This window comes from Nicrophorus vespilloides, unplaced genomic scaffold (genome assembly GCF_001412225.1).
Source record: "Nicrophorus vespilloides isolate i.1.1-1 unplaced genomic scaffold, Nicve_v1.0, whole genome shotgun sequence".
Classification (NCBI taxonomy): Eukaryota; Metazoa; Arthropoda; class Insecta; order Coleoptera; family Silphidae; genus Nicrophorus; species Nicrophorus vespilloides.
The window spans coordinates 33,292-51,218 of record NW_017098891.1 but is presented as its reverse complement, the minus strand read 5'-3'; the positions used below and the strand labels follow the sequence as shown (position 1 = coordinate 51,218).

The following is a 17,927-nucleotide window of genomic DNA, read 5'->3' as shown; positions in this document are numbered from 1 at the left end:
GCTTTAAGTGAACTCGTTTCTTGCTAATATTTTTTTTAATTACAAATTGACAAAAATATAATTTTCTAATATTTTAATTTATAAGATTGGTATTATTTAAAAAATCCAACTCTGGAATCCGGAGCCACATGCGGCTCTATTGAGGACAAAGTGCGGCTCTGGTTTAAAATGCCGACCTCTGATCCAAATATTATTGTTTGAGAATTCAATGATATAGTAAGAATAAAGGTTTTTTTACTGGATTTATTGAAAGTAAATGAACTTGGTTATTTCTACAATTGTTGATATTGCTTAATAATATGTGTGTTGTTTTCACAAAGCTAGATGTTTTATTTATTAAATATTATACAAAAAGAAAAAAAAATACCGTACGAAGTATTTGCGCAACTTTCATGAAGAAACTTTTACTTTTTCTCAAAAAAAAAAATACAATTTTGATGAAATAAAGTTACACCAATTCGCTTACTTACATAAACGTAATTAAAGCAATTTCTACAATTAATTAGCATCCATTCTTTCTCCGCGCGTCATTGTTTCAGCCCGTTTGATTTATGTGCGAAGAAACACACAATTGTTACGAATACTGTACGAACTTTAAGAACAATTAAACACTCGCATGCAGAGATGCCATGTATTATTTTATATTACACATTATTTTTTTTATTTGGTTTTTGTACGCTCTATGCGTTCTCTCTCCTCTCTAGTCAAACGCGTTCGAAAGTAAAACACGATGGAAGAAAGTTACAATTGTCTCTGCAAAATTATTTCACAGGTTTCTACGAAAAGTTTGATTTAATAATGATGGTATATAAAGAAGAAGAAAACAAAACGAGGAGTAACTACAAACTCGGAACAGCATTTGTAGTTTATAATGGGATCTTTACGTAAGTGAGGAGAAGTGAAACTGTTTGAAAATAGTGAATCGAACGTGCACTTTGTGTAAGTTTCATTCAAGTTAATCCCATTCGCGAGGCATATAATAGCACCTCTGTAATTGAGTTATTAAGCGAGCATTGATTGCATTTTAGCTGCATACAAAATAAACAGTTTCGGTGTAACGAGCATGAATTACAGCTCGTTATAAATTATATATTTATACATAAAATAGATCTAAAAACGCACGACCATTTCCATTATACAATCCGCGCGAACCTGCAGTCTCCTTTATTATTTATACATAATAATATTTTTTATTCATATACTTTCCTCCGACCACGCACTAATTAACAAAACATATTTATATTATTTACGATCGTATCTGCGTCTGGAAACAATGAAATCACACATTCCTATGATATACTTCACTTTATAAATAAAAACGCGAACGCAATTATCCAATTATGTAACAGCGCTCATAAATGAATATTAATGCGAAAACTCAGGATCCGATAAAACGCTTTTAGCATGTGATTGAATTGTTTTCGTCGAAGTGGCGTAACGCCTGTTTCTTCTGTGCCGGTACAATAAAACCTCTTTCTTTATTTATTTTTTATTTCGCATTATGAAAAGTAAATAAAATACCAAACGGTAACCTTTTACCCACCGCATTCCTGTCATATAATACAAACGATGTCATTTGAATCAATGCCTTTGTTGAATTAAGACGTCAACTACGTTCGTAACAATCTCCAGCAAGAAACTTGGGTAAGATTAATTTGGATTCAATGAATTTAAACCATTAATAATTTTCATACAAACATCTTCTGAATAAATAACAATTAATCATAAGAGAAATTTTACACTTTTCATCCTTTAATTGATTATATAATTAAGTAAGTTAATTAGAGAATTATTTAAGTAATTTCTGACAAAAAAAGTTGGAAATAAAACATTCTAATTTCAAAGATTGACTAATAATTTACTCTTAGATTATATAATTTTAAACATTTGACTCATTGTTTTCTCAATGATTTACAATTAAAAAATGTATGTAATATAATGTACTTTTTTTGTATTTGTATTTTGTATTTATAAAGTATAATTGTTGGATTTTTACTACATTTACATTTTTTTCTCTTTGAAAATTATTGTCTAAAGTGACCATAAATTACAAGATCCATCATATATTGCGTTAATGTATAATATAATAATTGTTAGTTCCATAAATTATCTCCATTGGCCAAGTATTATTGTGTGAAAATTGCTTAATTTTAGTACTTTTTATGTTGATAAGAAGGACGAAGTTTTATTGGGATTTACGTAAGCATTAATTAATTTTAAATCCTGCAAAAAATAATAATAAAAAAAAATGATTTCATGTAAAATTAATTATCCATTGATCTTTGAACTTCTCCGCTTTATTCTATTTATAGAACATGAGTAACCTCGGAAACATCACAGGTTAATTAATGAAGCTTAGTATGTAGAAAAAAAATCTTTGCTGCTGGTGCAAAAGAAAAACACTTTATTTTGAGCATTCACCTGCTTTGGGCAGTGCGTGGTCATGGCCAAAAAAAATATGTATACATACATATCCTATTCCAACTATACAAGTTGTTTACAGGCGAAACAAGTTTGCTTACTATGTAAGAACAAACAGCCAATTTCTAGGTCGTTTCACCGTGTCGTCGCATTTGTTGCTTAAAACAATTTTTCAAATCCTAACGTCGTCGAACAAGAAAGTGAATTTACATATTATTTGTGCGTTTGCTAATTTACAAGTGCATGTAAAGTCCTTTGTCCTTTGCAAAACAATAAAACTAGAATGTACGAAAATGCTTGTTTCTATTTCACATTGTTATTTAACATAAATTACAAAGTTGGACCAGAGTGATACAAAATAATGGACAATATATTTCATCATAAATACCATTTTTTTATAATGCATTTTTTTTTAATAAAAGGTTTAAAAAATGAACTGACTTATGTAACAACCCAATAAATAAAGATTTTTTTCATAAGATTCAGGTCTTAAAAATACCGTTGTTTAAAAGAATTTTAAGAATCTGCTTTATGCGCGTTCTTTGGTGGCAGTTATAGTAATTATTCCAAGTATTTTGGTAATATTTTAATTTGGAAACAAATATTTACAATTCATCTTAACAAAACCACGAGTCTTAGATGATAACGTCAAAGTTTCCACATTTTCACATAAAAATAATTAATAATGTAAAAAAATGTGGTTAAAGGTGTGATTTTCTTGAATAAGTTTTAGTTTAATAAATTGAGTGATATTCAAAAAAATAAAATGAAGAAATTTAAATAGATAGATTTCGGTCATTGACCTTTTTTTTTACTAATAGAACATTTCTTAGTTAATGCTGCTAATTAAAATATGGAAAAAAGTTAATAAATTTTGAAATATAATAATAAATAAGACGTGTGGAACTGTGTATATTTTACCTCGTGTATAATAAACACATCACACATGATGGATATTAACTTAAAAATAGAGCTTTCGGTCTTTGACATTGAAGGCAAGTGTAACTAAAGTATATAATTGGAAGAGAAACTCATAAAACAAGGCAATGTTAGTATAATAATAAAATAATGTATTTGCTCAAAATCTTAAGATTTCTTTATGAATATGCTTATAGTAATGTCTCGTATTGTGCTGCTTCGATCAGTCCGGATTTGCTATAGTTTGGTTTCAATATTTCAATAGAAACCCGATATGAAATGAGCAAAATAAAATGTAAAAAATTAGTACACAGAATTGGTTTAACAATTTTAGTTTTTGTTAATTTACCGTTTTTATTTCTTTTTATGTCTATGTCTATTTTTGTTGAGATTTAAAGTCCCTGATTAGTGCGGTTTCAAAAAGATACCGGGATATTAGCAGAACCGATTACCCGTACTATGCGAGGTATTCAGCTGTGTATACACTACATTGGATTAAAACACATGGAAATGAAAGAGCGAAAGTTAACAAAATTACATATATTATTTAATTATAAATAAAAAAACTTTGTTTCCGTTTAAGTAAATTAAAAGTATATAAATAATATTGAATAATAACTTGTTTCTTGAGATATTTATAATAAAAAAAAATGTTATTATTGAAATATCTTGCAAATTGAATGCAAATTTCAAAGACAATGATTCAGAGATCAAGTAAATCCAATGAATCATCAACATCAGAGACTTTTAGCCGAAGATCTTGTAACATGTGTGTAAAAAAATATATATATAGTGGTGATCGAGATAAAAGGAGTTGCGCAAGCGTTCAATTAACTTATAATTGATGTTCCACTATTCCAATTCCCCTCGGCCGTACTTTCCAATACATAAATACAATTCCCGTGATAAAAGAATGAATTTATAGATATATTCCGAAGGAAATGCACGTGAGGAAAATTTCTCCCATTGCCATCCATAATTTATATAAATTATGTCCAAGTTCCGTCTATGAAATTCTGTTTCAATGAAAACGCATCGAGATAGAAAACAAACAACAAAAAATAAAGAGAAGAAGGCTCGAGCATAACCTCTGAGGACTATTAGAGAGCTTAATTGTCCATGATTTATTTATGACACAACATTTATTTTCCATGCAACTGAATCAATAAATTAACAGTCGCTTCTGTTGATATTTCATTGTTGTTAATTCGCTGTTTTCATTATTTTGAGCGCATCCTCAATTAGTGATTCCGTTTTTTTTTTCAATGAGAGAAGTGCAAGGACGATTACGCAACTTATTTAGTTTTGTTGTTGTTAATCTGTAGTTCTGAAACGCGAATAGATTCACTTTCCACGCGAAATTGTATGGGAAAGTCTTAGAATTCGAATCCAAACCCATAATTTATAACCGCACTGAAAATTATTGGCACATTCTTGCATCTCATCGCCGTGTGTAATTTCATCCAATGCGAGTGAATCAAATCTGAAACTTTTTGGCCTTCCTCAAACGAGTTTTCTTTAATTTATTCTTCCCTCGCCATTAAAATCGTTCCTCGTCCATCAATTAGCGTCTCCGGGTTATTAGTTTCTTAGCCTTAACATATTCAGATTCCTAGATAAAATCAAGTTACGTAATTTTTATACCAAACCCTGCACAGTTTATGTGCAAGGAAAAAGTTTTTTTTTTTTGTAAACATTAGTTTAAAAATCGCATTGAAAAGTAATGACTAACAACGTCTGAGAGTTTTGCGAAATTTGCATGTAACGGATGTTAATTATATTTTGTATGCAAATACTTTTAATTCGTATATCGTCTTTAATTGTCTGCATATAACTGTATTTACCTATTTTGTAAGGTATTCATTAGACTGAGATGTTGATATAAATAATCGCGACAATCGCTCGTACATCTTCACTGTTTCAACATTGAAATTGTTCGGATAATTGTTTAAATTAATTGACTTGTTATTATAGTCAACATTTCACAATTAACAAGAAAAACCTACAATAATTGCTGTCAACGGGACACGATTATTTTGAGGAATTATTGTTTTTAAACTGTGATGTTTTACTAATTAAAATTTTAAATTACTCGGAGTACACGTTTGGATGGTTATTGGGTCACATTTTGTGGTTCTTGAGAATTTCCGTAAATTAGTTAAGTCTCGCCTTGGACGTGGAGAGTTCTTTTCTTTTTTGAGGTCAGACCATATCTTCGGACGATCGCTGGATTTGTATTTGAACTTGTTGCGATAGTCAAAAGAACACCGCCAACCTCGTATTCTCTTTGACTAAAGTAACTTAAATCAAATCAAAATAACATTAACCCTGTTCTTTTCCTTGATTTATTGAAGCTATTTTCCTGTCAATGTTTTTTTTTGATGAATCTTTAGACTTTATTCAAAACAAATATTTTGAAAACTATACATTTTATATTGAATAAATTGCAATTTATTGAAGACTTAATTAATTAATTCAATAAATATTATCCTTTTATTAAAATAATTTAAGTAAAGTATAAGAAATTGAAAACTATGAATTGTATATTGAATATTTGTAATTTGTTCTTAACAGTTGTCAAACTTCGTTACAGCAATACCTCGTACAGTGCGGTATTTGGATCCGTCAATATCGCGCAGTGTTTGAAACAGGACTAATCGAGGAATTTAAAAACCGTATAAAGAGCAAGAAATAACTCATCTTCCTTTTGTTTAATTAATAAAAAGTAAATTTTAAGCAATTTGAACTTTCATTTTTCAATATTTAAAGAAGTAAAAGCTTTTAATAAACTGGAACACTATTCTGAATCTTCAAAACAAAATTAAACTTTAAACATTTCAAAGGTGTATTTCGTCATATGAAAAATGTACATGAGAATAAGTTATAATTTCATGGTCGCAGTATTTTGTCATCTGTAAAATGTATCACAGGTGTTTATTTTGCTTCTGAGTTACAGAGAAAAACATTTTATATTAAAATGATCTCGCAATACCGAATCTTATTAAGTCGTGTTCGTAAACTAGAAGAAATTTGTTATTTTGTATCATATGTCTTGAAAACGTATACATATTCAATTAGATTTTGAAAAAAAAAAAGGTTTCATGTTGCAATATTATATAAACTTTGTAGTTAAGTTTGATAAACTTTTAATAGACATTTGTTTTCTTAACGTTTTCTAACAAAATCGTAAATCAGTGGATGTTGTTGTAGTGAGTGCAAATACTTGCAAATACTGTTTTTATCGTGTAAAATGTAAATCTGAAGCACATGCTTTGATAACGTTTCTTTTCACCATATGTTGTTTCTTAACGCTAGTGAAGCTGCATTTAACACGACCTGCAGATAAAAAAAAATCTGCTTTATTTCAATATTAGTTTCCAGGCTTCCCATGTCGCAATATAAAAGTATTGATGATATTGAATGGTAATTAATAATAATATTATTAACATTTACACTGGATATGATAAATGGATCTTTTGTATTTGGAATTGCTCAATATGAACATAAATGGAATTGTAAGACATTACGCTCTGTTGTTATATATTTCTTTTCAATGTGAGACCTACCTTTCACTGAAACTTATCAAAAAATCTATAATCTGATTATGGTCAGACGTTATTAATGATTCACTTAACTTGACTGTTCGCTACTCAAACTATTTATGTTCATATAAATGAATAAGATGTTTAGCTCAAGTTACATAACAGACTAAATTTAAATTTGATCTTCAACTTGATATTAATAAAACACAAGTTTTTGTATATTTTCTATTACATTTTTGATTTCTCAATACTGATTCTAATAAATTTGATATGAAATTTTGTTTTGATATTAAATTTATAAAATAAATGACAATAATCCATCTGTAATTATATAAACATTTCTAATTGTTCTTAAAACTAATTAATTGAAGAAAAAAACAAGAAGTTTAATTAGTAAAATACAATTTTCTTTGAAATCTAATTCTCCCATGAATGTGTGTCTTCATTTCTAATTAAAATTACTAATATAGTATTACTTTATGTTGTTATTGAATGAAATTGTTATTATGTTTAGCATAATTCATGCGAAGAAAACAAAAAAAAAGTGTGTAAAAATTTTACATTCATTCAACGGCATTTGCGGCCAACGTTAATTTAAATGGCTCTTTCTTTCTCACGCCCACCTCTTCTGACAGTATGAGGCTTCGAAGTATTTGCTTATAAATGTAATGAGGCATTAGTGACATCAATATTAAAATTAGCATTTTCACAACGGGGTTTTTAGAATCGAAAAGCAATAAACATTAGTCATAGATTTATGCTAAATGAAATTATTAAGATTTGAGAAATTTAAAGAAAGAGCCGTCATTTATAGCATTGTATTCATTCGCAAAATGATTTTTTTTTGTACTTTCAACTTATTATATTCTAAATGTTCTCAATCAATAAATTTGACGTTAATACTTTACACGCGCGGCGTCTATGAGACGCCAAATAGAAAGGTGCAATCAGAAAAATGAGAAACAAAGGATAATAGCGATGAAGAAGAAAACTAACACTATATTTTATGGTGTTTTTTAGACGCCACGCGAGTAAATATGATAGAAAATGCAACTTATTTCTTCTTTAATCAAATATTTGATTTGGCTATAATAATAATAGATAAAATAAAACAAAAATTTTAAGACAAATTCTAAAGTTACTTCTTTATGTTTAATTGATGCAATGTTTAGAAATTCATTATTTTTGTAAAATTTTATGTTTAATTGATTGAATCATTTTTTTTAATAAATATGTTCTAACAGGTTGTATTTCAAATGTAAATTTGTGAAGAATTTTTAAGTTTTATGAAGTGGAATTATGGAATTGCATTATAGGAAATATATTCGAAAGGTTGATTGCTTTTCAATGAACGTCCATAGCGGTTCACTCTCTTCGCAGAAGATCTGAGCTGTACGTGCCTGGAGTTAAATATACTTATTAATCTACACCAAATTGAGAAGTGTTCTTATACCAAAGCATTCGCATGCAGCGATGGTATTTATATTATACCATGTTATATAAAACTCCAACGGCTGGAATAGACAGTGAAATCATTTCGCCTCTGAGCGGAACAGCATTAATATTGCGAAATTGAGAATGAATTTATAATAGCATAAGAGAGAGAAATATCCGAGGAGAAATAAAGAGAGAAATGATTCAAAATAGAAAATAAAGAAATGGTAATAACCGTATAAAGCGCGTATAATCTGTTCGAGGTTTATTTTATCTATATAGAGAGATAATCCTGTAATATACATATATTTTCTTTAAAGTTCGCTGCGAGCAAGACACGATGGGAAATGTCTGGATGTATTATTAATGTAATTATTTCAAATTGCGCCGAGCCGCAATGTCTCATTCTTAATTAGAAGAAAGCGATTTACATTTATTGCGGATGAGGCATGATGGATCGCACATTTTCGTCGATACCTTATGAAAAACCGATCAACTTATTCATTTCATTTATTTACTTTTAATTCTTAATGTTAACGTATTCGCACGCACGTTTACACCTGAGCACACTTTCAAATCAATTTCACTTTACATCTAGATTAAATGTTATCGGAATTTGCGGAGAGTCGTGAAAAAAAAAAGAAGAGATTTTTCTTGGTTATTCTTCGAGCATCAAGACTTTCTTTGGTTATTGATCTAATTTGATTAATTGCATCATTATATTTGATAGATCAATGTAAAATCCTTGTACCACAAAAACAAATTTGGCCCATATTAGTATATAATAACTTAATCCCATTTATTAATATTTTTCTTGCTCAGATGCGATTTTTGTCTCCTATCTATAATTACGTCCTGTATTTGGTAATGGAACTGCGTTTCCAGCAAGAAACATGCACGTAGCTGAAGGCTCGTCGAAACTTATAATTATCGCGTACGGTAGTTAAATTGATTATTCATAAATCTAAGCTGAATTTATCAAAACCAATCATCAAACACAATTTAATGACATCCGACGTTATTATATTAAAGATTTTTTTAGTTGCTGTCGAAACTCAATCTATAATAATAATAATTTTCGTTCACATGATGACCGATTAATTAATGGATTGACTAGAAAACGTTAACGAGAAAAGGAAATAGATGTACGAGAGTGTTTTGAACGCCATGAAATTTTCGGTCTCCGAATCCCCCCAATCCGGTTTATATACATATAATTGTACAAGTGTGTATGTGGATTTTTATTATGCGACCGTTTTTGTTTCGAAACTGTTAGGGTCATGTCTGCGAAATACCTGTTTCGAACGTGCCAGGAAAAATATTGTTTCATTATATGAAATGAAATAAAAATATTCAATTTCATAAATATTCTATTCAATTAAATTATATGTTAATAAGTGAAACCTTGCCATTTACAGAATTGCCAGTATTGTTATTAATTTCATGTTTGATCGCAATGCGCACTTGGAATATCCTGCTGTTACCTGCTATTTATCGTCCTCTTTGCGAAGCACCGAATTCATCATTGCATAACTTTTACTTGGTTATTTATAAGAAATAAAATAGGAAATGTCGCAACTAAAAAGAAGATATACACCTAGAAAAATATAAACTCTATAAACTATTAAATAATTTTTTGTAGACTTATAAAAGTCAATGTCTAAATTCAATTTAGTAAGTTAAATCTTTATATTAGTTCACTTTTTTATAAAAATGATATTTTACTCTTTACGTCATTGGGAATATACTCGGAGAGTGCGGCTTCAATCAGTGCGGTTTCACTATTTCAAAAGGAACTATTTTTTCTGTTGAACAAAACAAAATTACAATTGATTTTTGCTTACATAAATGATCGGCTTTTTCCTTTATACGGTCAAGTCTCTTATAGTGGCTGTTCAATTTATGAGGTTCTAAAGTCTTGGATTAGTGCGGTTTCAAACAGTGCGGTATATGGTTGTACTTCATTTTCTGATAGTTATGTGTATTTTTATAGTTTCAAATTGCTTTTGAACATCATTTTATCCAAAATTTATACAAATAAAATGTTTTTTTACTATTAGAAAGTATAAATCTGCATATTTTCTTAAATTATATAGACTTATTATTATCATCTCATGATATGTAATAGAAACAAGAACTATTTTTTATGTTTCTCCAGATGTTAATAATTGCTTTGACATATACATAACAATTTCTTTAAAAAGAGTATTTATATATTGTAATTATACAAAAAGACGGAAGTTCATTGATAAAATAAACATAATTCCATTATGCCCAACTGTTATATAATAAATTGAAATCAAAGTATATTTCATTCAATAGTTTAATTATAAAAATATGAAACTCAATTATTTATTTTTGAAGATTTTTAATAATCATGAAGCCCTCATTCTAAACATTGAAATTACAGCTAAATTTCTGTTTCAATGTACCAAAAATGATGTGACAAATAGTTAACATTTTCTTAAACAAGAGTAATTATATATTTTAAATCTAATTAATGACCATTTGTTAACAGTATAAAAAGCCGGAAGTCCATTGACGAAGAAAAAACTTAAATTCATTCAATTGAAATCAAAGTAATTACAAAATCGTTGAATTGAATTGAAATCAAAGTATATATTGAAAATAATTAATAATTCGAAAGTGAAATGATTGTGCGTTAAATGATTCGATTTAATTATTTTAATTATGCCGAGGACCTACAGAGCTCGTTACGCAACACGCACTTGAGTGGTGCTTTTTAATGATTAATCTCGCGTTGTTCTCCAGATGAACGGAGCGTTGTGTTAAATTGTACAGAAAACTTACAAAGATTTCGCTCGAAACGAAACCGTTCCAATTCACATGCAGTCTTGATTGCTCGTTTCGATTCTTGCTTTTTTTGACAGTTCAACGTCCTCCTCCTCATCGAGATCTCACGTTTTTTTTTAAATAAACATTTGTGTTGTTTAAAATATATTACGCATTATTACTATAATATATTCAAATTTCTCTTCTGCGCTTTATTATGTAAACTTATTACATATGTTATCGAATTGTTGAATAAAAACCAATGTAAAGTTAAACTTTCGCTAAATGATCGACAATAAATATAAATGATATATCTCCTCCATTTAGTTTCATTTTTTTATTCGAACGTTAAAGTCTTTTATTATCCGTGGCAATTCGAAAAGAAAACTCGGCTTTTACTGTTCTTTTTTTCTCTCATTTTACTTTTACTATTGCCACTTTAACACACATTTGCTTACTTTAAAAGTCTCCAATAATAATAAACCTAGTTGTATGTTTCTAACGTGCAAGTGTATCATAGTTATATTTTACAGCCTTGACTCCGATCCTTATTTATTGCTATCACGATTATTATTATTATTAAAATAGGCAATAATTTGCTGATTTAATTACGAAATCACCATTTTTTAACGTTCGCTCATTGCTAATGAAACAACAACAAACAACTAAAAAAATCGCACTTTATACCTTTCCATTCATTAACATTATTTGCATAATTTTAATGTAAGTAATTAAATTGTTATTAAAAATGTTATTATTACTTTTTTTTTTATTAAATGAAAGTAATTGTTTTATTTGCAAGGAAACAAACTTATAAATTCGTTTCATTGCTATAAAATTAAACAATTTGTCTGTGAAGATTAAGTAAGACTGTGGAAGAAAAATGTATGTGCAGGACAATGACTTTAATTTAGACAAGTAAATTGAGGACGATAAGAAAAGCGAAATAAGTTATATAATCTTTGACATGATGCGAATGAAATGATGAAAAAATAAAAAAAGAAATAATTTGTAATTATATTGCAGCCTTTGTTTAATGGGGAAATAGTAATGAATGTCCGTATATAAATCGATCCAAGGAATATAATTCATGCGTTCATACGAAAAGCAGATTTCTAGGTGTTGATTCATTGAATGCACAAGGAACCCACTCATCGAGTATTTTCACCTTGCCAATGGCGACGAATCGTTCGCCTACGTTCCAAAAGGCCATCGTTTATCATGGAAGAGACGATGGTTTTCTATGTAAATACAACAATTGCATTCTCTTTACTACAGAAGTTAACTTACGTATTCGTATATTGTAGTTATTATTTATTTTTTTTGTGGGTCATTTCGTATAGTCCATACATGAACACCTTCCTACTCGACCCAGTTACTGGGTCAATCAGCTTCATCAAGTCCATCCGTCAATCGAATTACTTATGTTCTTATAATTCACGAGCGTTATTACAGATCCAAGTACATCTCATAAAGTATTTAGTATGTGCGAATAAATTGCAATGCTTAAACACTTGTCCTGCTTAGTTACTCTGACCCATTTCTTCTTTAAAGTGGATACTTTACACGCTGTTGCGACAGTAGTTTGTCACGTCAAGAGCCCTCGTTGAAGGGAGTAAAACCAGATTTTAAATATGGAATTGGAACAATATTTTGTGTTGTGCAATATAAATGAAAATAGTTCTTCATTGCTTTAAATCGCCAAGAGAAAGTACACTTTGCAAATTGAATACATTCAATATTTGAAAGAATGAAAATCCATTATTATTATGATGACTAAATTCCTTATAATTCCATATATAATCTCCATATTTAATATTACGACAAGTATCCTTAATAGTACTGTTAGGATTTACGAGTTTTAACACTGAAAATATTTAATGCAACATTGAATGATGCATAAAAGTAAATTGGTTTTACCAAATAAAACAGTTTCAACTAATTATTAAGACCCATTTAGGATGTACTTTATGAATGAATGAATAGCCATAAAGCGACCTTTGTTTTTACACGTGCACTAATTAATTTTGATTAATTTCTCTCGGATGCACTTGGAAAATTAATTAATATTTTATATTCCAACAGGCAAAGAGATCCGATCTTAATAAGAGACTATCGAGCTTCATGTCTTGACTAATAATGCAACGATTTACATAATATTACTTTTATATTGGAGCTATGATATCATTAATCAATAGTGAACGTTAAGTATATTATCGTCTGATAAGAATGTTTTGTGATGATTGGTTTGTACCCACTGGCGTTTCACAGACGCCGTGCGATTAAGGGAAGGTTATATATAGATCCAGTAGTTTTCAGCACTTAAAATTGATACCTAAAACAAGTCTGTTTCAATTCATAGCTTGTTTGTTATTTAATTGTGGAATGAACGTTGTGGAATGAAAATATTTGAGGAGATTTTTTTCAAGTATTCTTTGATGATACAAAATTTATTTAAAAATAAATAAGCATTATTTGATTAAAGTTGATTATGGGAGTTTTTCTTGTAGAATGGGAAATTTCACCCATTGTTAAACATAACAACTCGAGGTAATTTGAGAGTTGAAGGTCGTTGACCGAAATATTTCTTGAAGCAAATTTCATTCATGAACATTAAAATGGTCTCACATATTAATAGCTATTAAGGTAAAATGATGATGATATACGAATTATATTAATTTTTCTAGTATATTAAACATATAAAGGCAACGGTACAAGAATAAAAATACAGTACGAAAAAAATAATCAGAAGAAACAGAAATAAATATATAAAATAATGACCAAACGACACGCATCTATTTCAAATGGTAATTGCTTCTCACGTAACTGTAAAATCCATCACAATAGGAAAATCTTTTTGAAGAAATTTAAAAAAAAAACAGTATTTGCTAATGTTTTAATAAGAACGATTATTGGAAGATGCGATACGCAGTGATGATCATGAGCGCACATTCAAATAAGGCGCCAATTTCATTTCCTCGTTGTGCCTCTTCCTATTCTCTCTTCGCATGGGAACGAATAGCGTGCGATAATTACACCAATATATCGTAATTGAATATTAGCTCTTCTCTTCTCGTTTCTTCGTTACTTAAAATTTTCGATTTCTAATGTGCAGTTTTCGCGCTAGGAAGAACGACGAAGCAAAAATTATAATATTACGAACAATAAAATTTTCCCACTAACGGTTTACAAACATAATTTGAGACAATGATAGGCCTTTCTATCCTGTGCATGCTATTATACGATTATATTGTTATGAACCAACACTTTACAATAAGAAAATTGATTCACACTAATCACCAGTCCCACCAACTTCATTTCTTATATACATATTCATAATTCGAATTTCTTTTTATCCTAGAAACCTTATTAATTTACTTAACAAAATAAAGTAGATAATTTCTGTATTTATTTTAATATTTTTCTTAGTTATTAAAGCTTAACTTTCCAAACATCAAAATTTAATGACTATTTTTCTAATGAAACTTTGTAAATAAAAATTTGATACCTTAATAAACATGATACAAAAATATGCAATTATTTATTTCACTTATACGGGTTCTAATATTTTATTTAAGTTGTTTTCATTCTCAGTTTGTTTTCTTCTGCAAGCAATCTTCAACAACTTTCCAACTCGGCTGCAGTTTATTCCTTGTCATATTCATATTTCAACGTATCTTTCTCAGCAATCTTTTCCACATTCCATCTATTCCTCACTATCATCAAAATCTACAAGTCTTTATTTTCCAAGAATTCATAAGTATTTCCTCCTCAATAAAACTACTTAAGACCCGTTAAAAGTAATGGATTTTCCTGCAACATAAACTTTACTTTATAAACTGTTGAAAATAAATCTTTGTTAGTTTTTTTTATTATTTAATTATAAATTTAATTGATGATATATTTTTATTTTGAATTTGCAGAAACCACATAATCATCATACAAGAGCCAGAGAAAAATTATCAGTGGACTGTGTAAGTAACATTATATTATTTTTACGATGTTTCATTTTACGACTATTTATATTCAAATCATTTAAAGACATTACAAAATTACCTAAAACTTCTTCCTAACGTAAAATATCTTAAAAACAAGTTTTAATTAATAAATTGATCATTGTTAGTAAAATTTACAATCTCTGCATATGAATATTAAGTGATTTACTAATTAAAGGAAACAGTTGACATGCGTATTATTATTTATTTTTTCTTGTGTACTTAATTATATTGTTTTTTTTTATATAATTAGAATGATACAAATTGTCTGGAAAAGTCAACTACAGTAATTATTTGAGTTAATATTGCATATCTTAGGTGTCATTGAGAATTGCTAAGTAATGTGACTAATATGTAATTTTGCATGTCCTTCTTTTAATGAAATGAAATAGTTACATAGGAAATATCATTGATTATTATTGCAAGCAGAATATATTGTTTATTATGTAAATTATAAAATTACCTTTATTACATTATTATTTTATTTGATTAAATAATATTTCTTACCGGAATGAAAAAATATAAGAATAGAGCTAAATTAAGTAAACCCGTAAGTACCACGGATGGGTCAAATTGACCCATCATTCGCATTATAACTATTCTAGTATATTATAGTAATTGCACTTTTCAATAGAAGCCAAGCACAGGTAGTTATTTCACTATAGAGTGTATTTAGGGTCAAAGTGACCCGCAATAAAATCAGTTTTAAATGATCCGGTCATTTTGACCCATAGTACTTGCGTTTTCTTTATTTGTACGTACTAGTTACGGGTTAATAAGTTTGTTCAATATTGTTTTTTGGTCCACTAAAATACATTGATTATTATTGGAACAAACAACTTATTGTTATGCAATTACATTTACAGCATTATTACTTTTGTTTATTTCTCGGACTTATGAGACAATATTTGTTACTAGAAATTTAATCATAGTTTAATTAATGTGCATTTCTCCTTGCTCCATAAACTCTGTATGTTTACAACATTTTCGTTATGCAATTATAAAATTACGTTTATTGCATTATAATTTTCACGTTATTTCGTGTATTTATGGGACAATGTTTATTACATTCAGCATGTAACTAGAAATTTAGAAGTTTAATTAATGTGCATTTCTCGCTGCTCCATAAATTTAGGTCCACGAAAATAATAATAATAAATAATAAATTTCAATTACTCGTTGATCCAATTCACTTGGATGTGGCAAACTGTATACTACCCATTATAATAAATTCACCAGATTGATATAGACAATAAATTGTAGAATGTCCTAATTGGTTCGAATACACATGTCCTAAAGCGATAATTGATTAATTCACGATGGAGAATAGTTGTTGGATATATCTGAAGCACGCGCGACCATCGATCTACCGCTGTGAAACTTCCATTGCCAATAATAGCTCATTGAAATTATTACATACACTGAACTACATTTTCTTGATATACAAGCAACCTATATTTTTGTATTTATTTTTTTTTTGGTTTCGCCGCTCTTGTTTTTCAAGATAATGATCATCGCTCTTCCAAATATCCAGTTCGAAAGTCTCCTTGTCAATCATCATTTATTTCACCACTACGATCACACAATTATGTTCTCAGCTATTTATTTATTTTGTTTACAATCACCTATTGTTATTGATGAATTGTATTCGATTATTTGTTCATTTATTTCATTACTCGACTCAAACCGATTTCCTTTTCTAATAATATTATTAGTTTTGTACACAACAGATTTCACTCTCTAAAAATAGTTGAGATGTAGAGAGAATGAAACTGTAAATGTACATGTAAATTATGTTACTTTCAGAAAGCATTTTATTTAAATTAAGTAATTATCAATGAAAATTTAGTGAATATACAATGTACATAATTAAACTTTTTATACACTAATACCTAAAAGGTACTCTACAAAATACATAAGCATTTCGATTAACGAAATATATACTTTTTTTGGTGATATAGTACAGTGATGCCTCTGATAACGAAGCTTCGATATTACGAATTCCGCTATTTGATATCCAATTTATTTTATTTAGATCAGTGATTCTCAAAGTGTGGGTTATTGACAGATCAATCCTGGTTGTTTTTCTATACAAACCCTCGTGGGGTCGTAGATAGGTCAAAAAGGTTGGGGACCGCTGATCTAGATGACTCAATTAGCTAGGTTTGGAGATTTAAATGAAAAATAGGAAATTGTTAAATGATTTATAAAGTGAAACTTGTCTTTATTCGAAAAAAATCTTTTCATTTTCTTTACAAAGATATGTGTAGCCATAGCATTTTTTACCTCGGAAAACGAATTTCATTACTTAAGGTATTTTTAACTTTTATCAAAAAAAAAATACTCTATAGTTTTGTTAAAGACAATTAAAAAATACTTAAATAAATATAAAAAAATGAGATTTTCGTTATGAAACTGTGAATGTTTATAATTGATTTGTGCATGTGAAATTAAAGACAATTTATGTGCAAAACAAAAGAGTCGACGTTAACAAATGGACAATGTGTCATAATATTTTCTATTTATAAACAAAAATGTTTCTTAATTATCTTAAATTAGCAACGGGTAATAGAATTCTTAAATGTCAAACTTTCATTTTCGTCAAACAAACGAAAATTATTAATAATAAAATATTCATCTTTCATGATAGTCTCTATTTAATTTCGCGCATTGCCTCACACAATTAAAAACACGTTGCATAAAAACATAATTAACTTACCTGAAAGTTTATGTTCATAATGAAGTCAAGTTTATATTGCATATTTATGTGGAAATTATCTACTAAAACTTAGAAAAAAAAGAACAAATCAAATTAAATCTTCGA

The 17,927-nt window shown here is 28.5% G+C and overlaps 1 protein-coding gene across 2 annotated transcripts in view; it reads left to right on the top strand.

The window, feature by feature from the left end:
* Positions 1–17,927, top strand: part of LOC108563469 (dentin sialophosphoprotein) — a 65,597-nt gene that overhangs the window by 14,899 nt on the left and 32,771 nt on the right. Inside the window, exons 1-2 of one of the 2 annotated variants that reach the window (XM_017922151.1) lie at positions 1,621–1,644; positions 15,032–15,082. Coding sequence is in view for 1 of the 2 variants with exons in the window: in XM_017922150.1 (XP_017777639.1) it covers positions 15,032–15,082 (51 nt within the window). In the remaining variant the exon portion in view is untranslated. Of the gene's footprint in view, positions 1–1,620; positions 1,645–15,031; positions 15,083–17,927 lie in introns of those variants that run through there. The other variant, XM_017922150.1, reaches the window with a different exon arrangement.